This window comes from Haemorhous mexicanus, chromosome 9, assembly GCF_027477595.1.
Source record: "Haemorhous mexicanus isolate bHaeMex1 chromosome 9, bHaeMex1.pri, whole genome shotgun sequence".
Taxonomy (NCBI): Eukaryota; Metazoa; Chordata; class Aves; order Passeriformes; family Fringillidae; genus Haemorhous; species Haemorhous mexicanus.
Window position 1 is genome coordinate 19,868,839 of NC_082349.1, and position 11,934 is coordinate 19,880,772.

General features: G+C 40.6%; 1 protein-coding gene across 2 annotated transcripts in view; it reads right to left on the bottom strand.

Annotated features, from left to right (window-relative positions):
* COL11A1 (collagen type XI alpha 1 chain) overlaps positions 1-11,606 on the bottom strand; it is a 137,590-nt gene extending 125,984 nt beyond the window's left edge. For both annotated transcript variants that reach the window (XM_059854410.1, XM_059854409.1), the window contains exon 1: positions 11,176-11,606. In XM_059854410.1, the coding sequence (XP_059710393.1) occupies positions 11,176-11,290 (115 nt within the window). In that variant the 5' untranslated portion in view covers positions 11,291-11,606. The remainder of the gene's footprint in view (positions 1-11,175) is intronic.
* Positions 11,607-11,934: the final 328 nt, after the last annotated feature.

Consider the following 11,934-nt stretch of genomic DNA (forward strand, 5'->3'; position numbering starts at 1 on the left):
AAAAAAATTCAGAATATCTCTGCTGGAAATTAAAAGGATTGTCTGAAGCTAAGTACTTGTAAACTGGATGTTAGATCACACTTCTACATTGCCAGGTCAGGAGAGAGTATCAAACATCACATACACGAGGGGAGCTTCATGTGTTTTCTGTTTACTTGGAGCAGAAGAAAATACATGTAAGAATTTACTTCCAGTTTTAGTTAGCATTTCCAAGCCTACATTTCATCTGCAGGCAAGATATATTTGTTTTAAAGGCTATGACAATGCTTTCTATTCTATTAATTCATAACCCTATATTGTAAAAATAGAATGCCATTAGAGATTTGGAAAGTCTGTAGAAATCTAGACTACATTATTATCATATAATCACACTTGAAAATGTCATAGCTTTCATTCACTCCACAATACCTAAACTGAAGCAGAATCTGTGATATATCATTATTAATAATACTGTTGCAACACATATGGATCAAATTCTGCTGCCCTTATATTGCATTACACCTAATAATTACTACCATTGCTCAGTGTGGTATCATCTGGAGTTAAGCAGCATCTGGTGAAAACAGCAGATTCATTTCTAACACACCCTAACATCACAAATATAAACAACATCATTATTCGAGTTCAGAGGACTTGCTTCCTTCACTTAGACTTCCTGACATTGAGCTGCAATCTATTACACAACATGGCTCTGCCTTTCTCTCGGTAGAAACTGTCCATGGAGAGGTTCCTAAGTACCATACCAATACAAGTAAGGACAGCAGAGAAAGGAAGGGCTGAGAAACTGTAAAGGAGGACAGAAACTGAAGTCCTTTGGACGCACAGCATGTGCTCATGACTTATTCACTGTGGGACATCAAGCCTCCTCCTCTTAAGGATGACCCCAGTTTTCAGTAAAAATGCTTAGCAATTCCACATGTCCCTATGGAAACACTTCTTGTAGATGATCACACAACCTTAGGTAAAAGAATAGACACTACAAGAAAGGGACAAGTTGTAACATATGCAAGAAAATTTGCATTGGAATGGTCATGTCTGGTTCATTACTTTTGGATTTACTGAGATGTAGACAGTAATTAATGAATGGTACTTAATCATATCTCCTTAGTTTATAAAATATGTATTCTGTCTGTTACCGGTATCTTAGATGGTGAACTTAGTACCTTAGTAAAAGGCAACAGAATTTCTTGTTTCTGCATCGGCCACCACCATCAAATTTCTGTATTGTGACCAAGTCTGATCCTGCAAAGGCAAACTGCACAGAACCCAAAAAATGATGAATCAACAGTGCATCTAATGGCAGCAATTCCATCTTTGGAATTATACCAGGTACAATAATTTTGAATAAAAGAGTAAAATATATACATATTATTGTTCTAGCTACAATAACTTTTAAAGGTCAATTATCTTTATTTTAGTGACTTTTCAATATTGAAAATGTTTTGATCTACAACATGCTTTGCAAAGTGTTACTTGGATCAATTTAGTGAGTGACATTATTATACATGTAAGGTTTGTAAATGTTAGGCCATTAGCACACACTGAAAATAGAGCTGTACTGTTTCACCTAAGTAGAATGTTCTGTCCTGTATCACCCACCCTAAGTAGCTAATGTGTGTGTCAATAAATTGATAATTAAGCATATGTAAAACCTGATTTTACATATGCTTAACTGTAATATTAGCATACATATCATCTTCCAAACAGTATCTTACTAGTACTTTAGGCCTGCTGTAGTCACAAATAAATTGACAAATTCTGTATCATATTATTTTCATTCAAATTAAATGCCATGAACACTTTATTACTGGAATTTTTTTTTCAGGAGAAAAAAATTACCGCATACTTGTGCTTTTTCAGAATTATTTTTTTACCCATCCAGGCTAGCTGACTATCAGCCAGATTTCTAACCTAGGTACGGCTGTATTAAGAAGCAGATTATGTGCCAATTTCATGAGTGGCTGCAATTCCACACTAAGTGTGGGTCTCACACAGTATTTCATGTCTTACTCAGATCTGATTTAGAGTGATCCTATCCCAGCTGTATGCAGTGGCTCTCATTAAGAGTTTGAACACATACAGATTGAAAATCCATTCCTCACTGAACAGAGAACTTTTGAATGAGTTTTACTATTCCTTAAAAGATCACCATGGAAGTCAGAATGGGCCTATTTAAAGGTCCAACACCTTAAGTTTTCTTCTATTTAACATGGAACATGCTGCAATCCACTTACAAGCTGCAGTGAGCCCTGAACCTTTGCAGATAGGGTGTACAAAGCTTGACATCTGTTCTCCTGCTATAAACTACACAGCAAAGCACTTTTGAACTGCAGATGAAGGGGCTGGTGGCTAAGGACCAGACAGTTCAGTTATTGAAGATAGGATAAAATCATATTGAAGATAGGAAACCATCACCTGCATTCTCAGAGGGAAGGACTTCACCATCAAGCCTCAAAGTGGAACCCTCCAGGACTGACAGGAGAGTGACTCTGGTGGCAATGTCTGGCTACAAAATTCATTCCCATAAAAAATTGTCCAGGGGATGAATCATTTAGACTAAAATATGTTTACTTCTGTCCAATTACCTCATAAAGCAAAGAAGTTGAAATCCTATTATATTTAGATTTTGGTCTGTTAACTCCTGGTTGTTAGTCTTTTAATTTTATGAGAAAGCACAATGATCCTTCCCTACTTAAAAGCTGTGTTTACTTACATAATTTACTAGATGCTTCCAGATTGCCTGCTGGGGGACATACTTTGAATGAAAACAATAGCAAAACCCAAGGAGGGAAAAAAAGAGGCAGTATTCTTTATTATGCATATATACTTAGCAAACTGAGGGTGCAACTCCATGTTTCCTATACTGTTAATACCTATAGTAACTTTGCCTTTCCTTCTTTTTGATACAGTAAAAAGTGTTTTAACAGTATTATACGCTTTTCTGATATAATAAACAGACAGCTTCTTGAGTTCCCATAATTCTTCAGTAATTAATTTTTTTTATTGATGTGAAAGTGAAAATTTACCAGTGTTCACTCCACAAAGAGCATTTAAGAGTTACAATCAATAACTTCTAATAAGGGAGACACAACCCTGGAGTAGAGAAGAGCTTAAATTTCCCCAGTACAAAGAATTATATGAGAAATTTAGGAAGACTAATGTTTCTAAGTTACTATTATTTTACTTCATATTTTTCCATGGAAATAGACTTCATTCTGCCAGTAATCTTTTCCGATGGAACCGCTGCAAAAACTAAAACTTAAAGAACCTTGAAACGTTAATCTTCAGTTCTAAACTGAGTGTTTTCTCAAAGTTTAGTCCAGTTTTATGTCACTCTAACAGATCATTTAAAAGCTACAAGCTGTGATGGCCTGGTAGACTAAAATGTGTGTATTTGGCGAGTACTAATGAAGGGACTCCTTATATTTGTGAGCAAGATTTTCTAAAGAGGCCAACTCTAGTTGGATTTCTAGGTATATATTTAAGGACCTAAGTAGAAGGTACTGACTGCACCACAGGTTTTTTCAAACCATGCTGCCTATTAGAGACATAATAACCTATAGTTGTTTGGTTCATTTACTTGTCTTAAAACTTTTAATCTTTATAACTCTAAGAGCTCATTCTAAGGACATTCCATGTATTCTATAGGTAAGTAAAGATAAGCACTTCTATGATGGAAGTTTCTCACTGACACTCATTAAGTGGTCCAAGACCGAACGAATGTCAGAGGTCTTCCCCTTCTTTTTAACAGCAGCATTAGAATCTGGATTTGATAAACAAATAGTTTGTTGACTTTTAGGATAAAAAACAAGACCCATCAATTACCAGAAAACTATGCCATTTCTAATGAGGTAAGAATATTTCTGTTCTTATTTTTACTCTTGGACACTTTCACTTATCGTGGACAGTTATGCTGGATATCCTTGAAAAACAGAAATACATATAACATGATTCTCTACACTAATTTTAATGTGTTTTTCATCTGTTAGGTATTCATACAGAACATCCAAAAGCAGGAACTGAAAAGCACGTTAAGCCCAACAGCTTCAACTGAGATTTGCAGTTCCTACAAAGGACTCTATTGCCCCCCAATGCAGAGTCTAGGCTCTGTATCCCAAGCAAGCATTCCCTGCAGTTAAGCCATAGGTGTCAGAGCACCAGGAAAGGATCAGGCACTCGTCTGTCCTGACCATTTCCTGCAGGCCAGCTCTGGGCAGAGCTGCCCTTCTCACAGGATTTTGGGCTTGGCAGTCTGAGAACTGCCAGCCTCCCAACTCTGCTGAGAGCCCAGCCCTGTAACAGAACTGCTCTGGGATCCAGCATCAAAGCATTGGTTCTGCAGTGTCCTTTGGGAAGGTTCCAACACTTTTCATAGATGACTATATAGAGCTGGATAAAACCAACTCTCTTTTTTATGGGCTGCAAAAGTGACTTACAGAGCATCTTCAAGGTACAAAAAGGAAACCAATTGAGTTGCCTAATTACATAGTGCTCCTGAAAATTAAACTGGCTTTTTTTTCCCCCAGGAATCTGAATGTAAATCTGAGATTAACTGAATATACATTGAATATATATACTTCTAGGTACATACTTCAAGATTGTTTTACCTGTTAAGAATTTTCCTACATGAATTTCCTAGATGAATTATGTAATTGGAATCTTGACTGGTGACATTTTTAGAAATAGGTGTTATTGCAGTGTTTTCATATTTAATGCTTACAAGAACTAGAGATTATCCAGACCCATACAGGAATGCTTTAAATAGCCTAGGACTGACTATTTCACCAACAAAGGCTTCTGTGAAACTGCTCAGAAATGGCTACTTCTGTTTCCACACTAGTTATATGGAATTTTTTCACTGACTTCCTATGCTGAAAAGTCTATTAAATACATTTTAGTATTTCAAAGGCTATGCAGACAGCCTAGGCATGTACAGGAGGCAATTTTGATACTCACCAACCATGAACTACATCTCACTTTAAAGACCAACCCACAAAATGCATACAGTACAAACCAAAACCCAAAAAACCCACAATCCCCCACCACTTATATTCTATACTGAAACCAGTGGAAAATTTGTCTAGGTACAACTTCACATTCAGATCTTTGGCAAAATTAGCTTGTAGACTGATTTATTTACCGGACATATTCAGAAAAAAAAAAAAAAGAATAATTTTAAGTTTTCATTACATTGCATAATTCTGAAGTGGAACCTAGATTGTGAGGCTTTTTATCCTAATGTAAGTCACTACAAAATATGACTTTTGTGTTGTTCAGAACCCTATTGAGACTGGATAGATTGTGCTTTTATGACTTGTTTAGTAGCATTGACTGCCATCAAGCACTAATAACCTGATGGTGATTTCATAAAAGGTTTCACTTGCTACCCCCAGAAGATTTGGCCTGTCCATCATCTCTGCAGACCTGTACGGACTCATTATTTTACAATACTTTAACATCTGTCCCATATTTCTAGGGAATTTTTCCTATTTTGCACCTGAAATCTTTTAGGACTGCATTCCAAGTGTGCAACTATACTGAGGCCTCCGCTGAATATTCAAAAAGTTCTTTTTGTACACACTGCAGACACAGTAGTTTCAGCTGTGAAAATCAGCAAAACAAGTATTACATTCTTGAGTATCCTGTTTCTATTACCATATAAAAAAGAAACACAGTCTAAAAATGGCCCGTGCTACAGGAAGAGACAAGGCATTCCCTCAGCAATTAAACATGAAATAAACTGAGTCCACTTAAAAGTTTTGTCATCAATTTATTTATTGAGAAATAATTCAAATAAGTGTTCAAAAATATCTTCCAATAAATGGGAGTTTTCAAATATGGAACATTTGAACATCTGTCAGCTTTAAGCATACAATATAGCCAAGGACAAGATTTAGAAATTATGCCATTTAACGTAATCCTATTTAATTTGATTGAGAAACAACTTGTACAACTAAAGTCTTTCACCATATTTTCCCTGATGTCAAAGGTATCATCTCCCTTAGGAGACCAATGCAAGGAAATCAGATTCAATTCTGTATCCTACCAATATTATCAGAAATTCCTCTTAAGCAGACACCAAGGCTGTAAAGTCTTGAACTATCTATGAACTGTGAATGTTTGATAATCTATCAGGTTACTGTAATAATTTGAGTAAGGTAAGGTACACAGGTAAGGGATAGAGTAGGTAGCACTTAGTCTACTTTAAAAATGTGACCATAATTTGTTTTACTACTAAGTTAATTTATATCATAGAGAAAGCTTAGCTGCCAGTGACATTATTTATAGCAGGATCAAGCTGATTTTTTAATTTATCTTTTATAATACATCTTTCAATTTGGTTTGCAGCAAACACTCTGGTTCTACAATATGAGCTCTGCCAAATACCCTCTATTTCACACACTGTGTACATTAACACTTGGACTTGCAGTGAAGTCCCAGACCTGAAATTCACAAAGGTTTTTACAGTCCCTTATGTGTGCTAATGTGCTAAAAAGAATTTAAGTTCTGCCAGATTCTACTACTATTGTAATAACCGGGTCAACAATTAATCCTTACATTTACAGTCTGTAAACTTGGTATTTAATACTGAGTGGAACAGTTATAAGCCCTTGCAACAGGCATGTGTGTTAACCTAATTCCTTTTAAGCCACTGTTCTCTATTGTGTCCATCCAGAGGGCAAATCTCTATCACTGCATGAGACTTCACATTCTTAGAACATTAAAGATTTCTCTCAAGCTCTGCTTAATTTATTCCCCCCCATTATCAACAAATACTCAGAACAATGATAAATTAACCAATGCTAGGAGGATTTCTTCTGAAAAGAAGCAGAACGCTCTACAGAGAAAAGAAAAGCAACTTCTTAATCTTGCTGGCAGATGGAAACCCTACTGTTCACCACTGTACAAAACAAATCTGGGAAAGACATAATTGCTCCAGTGTGTTTTAGGTATAACCTCAGCAGTTATGTCATGGCTCCTTTAGTAAGCTGCAACTCTGTCAGAATTATGGGTTCTCTTTGGGGGAGATCAAGTAACTTTGGGCATGACAGTTGTAAAAATAAATATGACAACTTTTTCCTACATTTTATATCTGCTCCAGACACCAATTTTACTAACAATTGGGGGCTTTGGGGGTGGGTTGTTTTTAATAGGGTTTTTTTAGCAATCAGAACAAAAGACAGCACCAGGGAAGTTTTTATATCCAAGTTTTTGCTTTTTACTATTGTAATTTCAATTATAGGTACCAGGGAAGAGATTATCCCAAGACAAACCCACAGAGTATTGTGCACCTATATACAGTTAAAATTGTTAAGATATACACCAAACTGAAGACGAAAAACTTCTTTCCTGCAGATGTAGGAAAGAGACATAATTTCCTGCAGCCTTTCTTGGATCCATGTGAGGTCTCCTTCTAAATTCAATGCAAAGATACACATTCTAGAGAATTAACAACACATACCAGTAATTTTTTTCTGTGCCTGATGTCTGCAGCTGAAGTTGAAATAATTATTTTACCTTAGAAACAATTAAGAAATCAAAATTACATAGCAAAACAGACATATACATGCAGGTGTCTCTTGCACTGTTCTAGGAAGGTTGGACCATTTCACCTGCTGATCCTTGGGACTCAGAAAAACTTCAGCTAGGACCACCAGCTGCACCTAGTAAAGCCACCTTTTGATTTATTAATTTTTGCTAACTTTGGGAATAGCAATCTGAGAAACGCACACAAATTATCACACAATACAATCTTTTTTAATCGTAAAAGTTAATTGATCAGTTAAAATCAAAAGTACTTTACATCACAAATAGTTTTGAGAAGAAATTCATACTTTCCTAGTTTAAAGCACCGTTTTGTACGGGTTTAGACTGTCTGGATACATTCAAGAGTTTTCATTCAACAAACAGATCCATATCTTCCTTACCAAGCAAACACAAATAAGTAGCAGTGTTAAGTGTGCATCCACTAAGAAAACTCTCCTTTTGCCATCACTAATGGGCCCAGTTCTGCATTCCTTCTGCACCTAGAACTCCCACTACTTTCCAAGCCTGTGTGTGGGAAGCACAAGGAACCTTTATACTTCCTAGGATGACAGCAAGAAGTATCTATTTATTTTAGAAACAAATCTGCTCATCGCTTACACAGAAGGTCCAAAGTTTTCTATATATAGGTTCATGCCTCATTTTCAGTAAGGCTTCTTAAATCCTTTTTTTTCCACACAGATTAAGAGCTAGATTTCCATTTGCTTGGAAAAGCTTATAAATAATAAAAAGGCTGATTTTTCATTTCTTACCCATGAAATTTAAATCAGCATCACAATAGTGCATTGATGTCAAGGCCTTACAAAAATTTATAGTGTTGAAGCCATGCCATTTTGACTAAATGAGTTTATTCATTCCAAACACATTACCAACAGCTTTAGTATTAAAGGTGAGGAAGGGGAAAGGAAATCAAAGGATGTCTTTAAAAATACTGAATTTTGTTTACTTTAGCTAAGTCATAAAGCAAAAACATTTTCTGAAAAGAGCTACTTAAGAGCTGGTGGGCACTGAGCTGACCAAGTATGAGTCACTGCTTTTCCCATGCAGTTGATTCTCACTTCTGTAACTTTTTCTGTGTAATAAAGAAATAACTCAAGAGCCCAAACACTTTGCATGCCATTTCTTACAAGTAGAAAAGACACCTCATACCTCTCTATGTTTTTGGTTTTGTTTTTTTTTTAATTAAATAAAGAAACTTCAAAAAAAGTCAAGAATATTAGGAATCTGTTGAGGTTTGTCTACAAGGAATGGCTTCTGTTGTCTTTAAAAAGTCGCTGCTACATGATTAACACTTTATATGAATACACCATGTAATTTTCTTTTCATAGAGATGGTTTATGAAAAGACATTGAAGAACAGAAGATTAAAAGAGTTTAACAGAACAACTCGTATTTTGCCTAGCTTTCATATTTTATCCAGCATTTTCATTTCGTCATATTGTTTACCTGCCATTTATGCTATTTTATTTCATTCCTTGGTATTTTCCCTCTCCAATTTTCAAATAGTTATGTCCTATGTTAACTTTTAACTACTTCAAATAAGATTAGAATGCATAACAGATGATTCAGAAATAAGTCCCTTGTACACTGTTACAGAAATTAGGTCAAATTCTAGTCCTTCTGTAGTCAATGGAAAAACTCTGACTGACTTTAATAACAGATCAAGCCCTGAACACACAGCTCCCTGTAGTTCCTAAGCAAGTAGCACACTGTATCTCAGAAAAGGTCAAGAACTAAGTTCTTTTCTGAATGCTTCTACAAAGAATAAGAAGCCTGTAGTTCTATATTTCTGAAATGTCCTTTATCCAGAAGACTAGAAGACTATCAATATAGCCTTTCAGTTTTGAATAAAGTTACCACAACCAAATTAGTCTGCCTAATGTTGCTGAATACAGTCCAGTAAGGATAAGTTCTGTTGATTTCAGTGTAAGTTCTGTTGATTTTTCCTGTGCTGTTTGGGTTTAGATTTTCTTTTAACTTGTCATTTCCATCCCACCCATTCTGTAAACATAGTCTACATAAACCCTACTTAATTTAGTCAGTTCTACTGAGAAAAGTGGCATAAGAAATGGATCATGCCTTTGAGGACAGTATTCTTCTTGAAGAAATTTAGTTTCCACATGGTAACGAATAGCCGAATTCTTGAAGCTCTGCGAGGTTAATTCACCCTAGTGTAACTCCAGCGAGTCCGTCGAATTGCAAGAGAGATGAAATCTGACCCCTCCAGTCCCTGTCAGAAACGGGGCCAGCAGGGGGCAGGAGCCCTGATTGATTCTACACCGTCAAAGTTGTACCCAGGTATAAAGGCTTGAATGGAAACTGATCACCTTTCCCTGCTCCCTCTAGGACGCCAGTTGATTCTGGATTCAGATCGAGAAATACCTCGTTAAAATAATAAATACATTAAAAAATTAAACCTTTCATTTCAGAGAGTTAAGCTCCTTCATTGATGTCAGACCCACAGAAAAGTAAAAACTTCAATCCCAGCCTGACTGGCCTCCAGATGCGCCGGCGGGCTCCGGTGGGAGGGAGGAAGGAAAGGAGGAAGAGGCAGCGTTTTCACCCCCGGTAGGAGAGGAGAGCTCTCCCGCCACCGGAGACTCCGCACTGCAGCTCGGCGAGCTGCGAGCATAGCCCAGAAAACCCAGCTGGGCTGGCGGCGGTATGGGGAGCCCAGGGAGAGCAGTGCGGACGGGAGAAGTGCGCAGAACGCGAGGGGCGGTGCGGGGGAGGGGGCGGCGATTCCTTTCTGCTGAGGCTGCTGCCTGGCTCGTGTTCCCCCTGCAAGTCCCCCGCGGGCCGCACCCTGCCCACCAGGTCCACGGACACCTAAGGGACCATCGATACCCCGGGCAGGCTGCAGAGTTGGGAGGGGCTGGGGACGGTACCCGAGCGCTGACACCGCCCGCGGGGAGCCCAGCGATCCTCGGGCTGAGCCCCCCCGAGCTCCCCCCGGCATCTCCGGGCTCGGCACCGCTCGCACCACCTGCGGGGCGCCGCTGCCCCGGGAGCTGCCCTCGGCAGCGGCTGGCAAAGAGCCCCTGCTAGTGTATTTTCTCCTCCGCTTGCGCCCTAGAAAACTTTTTGACCACTAAAACCCGTTTCAAAAGGAAAAATAAAAGCGAGGGAAACGAAGAAAGAGAGCAGAGAGCCTCCACCCCCAACTTTTCCTTTCCTTGCCCCTCCGAGGAGAAGGCAGATACTTGTCGGTCAATTTCAGTCACAATCTGGTGAATTTCAACAGCTCAACAAAACAAAGTTGGACGCACACTCCACAAAACAAGAGTCCAGTGCTGAAAGAGGGTAAGTCTCTCTGTGCAACAAGTATTTCTTTCATTTTCCCACCCTGCCAGTACATCTCCTTTACCTCATTAAAAACACATCCAAAGTTTAAGGCTGACCGAGAGCCGTCCCTCCGCGGCACCCGGGAGAGACGTCCTAGCCCGCGCTGCCGGGGGCTCCCCGCGGGTCTCCGCGCCCGGAGCCGGCTGCAAGAGCGCTCTCGCCTCCCCAGCAGCGGGAGTCGCTCTGACAGGTTTCCTCTGAAATGCGGCCTCAGCCGTGCCCTAGGTCCTTTCCCCCAGGAGGGGAGAGAGACGGCTGGACTCCCGGCTCTCCTTTGCTTTCTTACCTCCTCTGACCTCTGCAGCCCGAAGAAGGAAAGCGAAGGTGATGAGCACGGTTACAGACGAGTCCCAGGGCCACCTTCTCGTTTTCCACCTTGTGAACCATCTCTGCATCTCCATGCTGGGCACCCACAAATGTGAATTAAACGCGGGCGCCTTCAGTTTATACCTGCTCCGTCCTTTCCACTATATTCCCAGAGATGACTTCTCCTATAGAGCCATACGTGATAAACGGAGAGAAGGTTTTCTCTCTCGCCCCTCTCCCGCTCTGCCCGGCCTTGCACAGGCCCCTCCGACCCGTCCTCCCCGGTGCCCTGCCTTCAGACTGAGGGGAGGTGAGGGGCTTTAATCAAAATGCAAAGAGCTCCGCATCCCCCTAAAGGCTTCATCCCGTCAGAGGGCTGGGCGAGCGGCTCCCAGGGCCACCCCTGGAGCCCGACTGACACGCCAGCCGCCGGGCGGAGGCCAATCGCGGGGCTCCCCCGGCCGCCCACAGCACCGCCCTCCGCCTCGGCGGCGGCACACCGGCCGCTCCGCGGGCACCGCCGGCCCCCGCGGCGGCCGAGAGCGGCCCTCCCGAAGGCGCTCGGGGGCGCAGAATGCGCGGCGGGAGCGAGCCGGGACAGGGCTGGGGTGTCCCGTCACCGGGTCACAGCCGCCCCCCGCCAGCTCCGCTCCGCGCGGGCCCCCTCGCCCCGAGCATGCGCATAGGCAGCCGCGGCGCCCCGCGGAGCGAGGGCGGGGGCGCGGAGCGGGGACGCGTG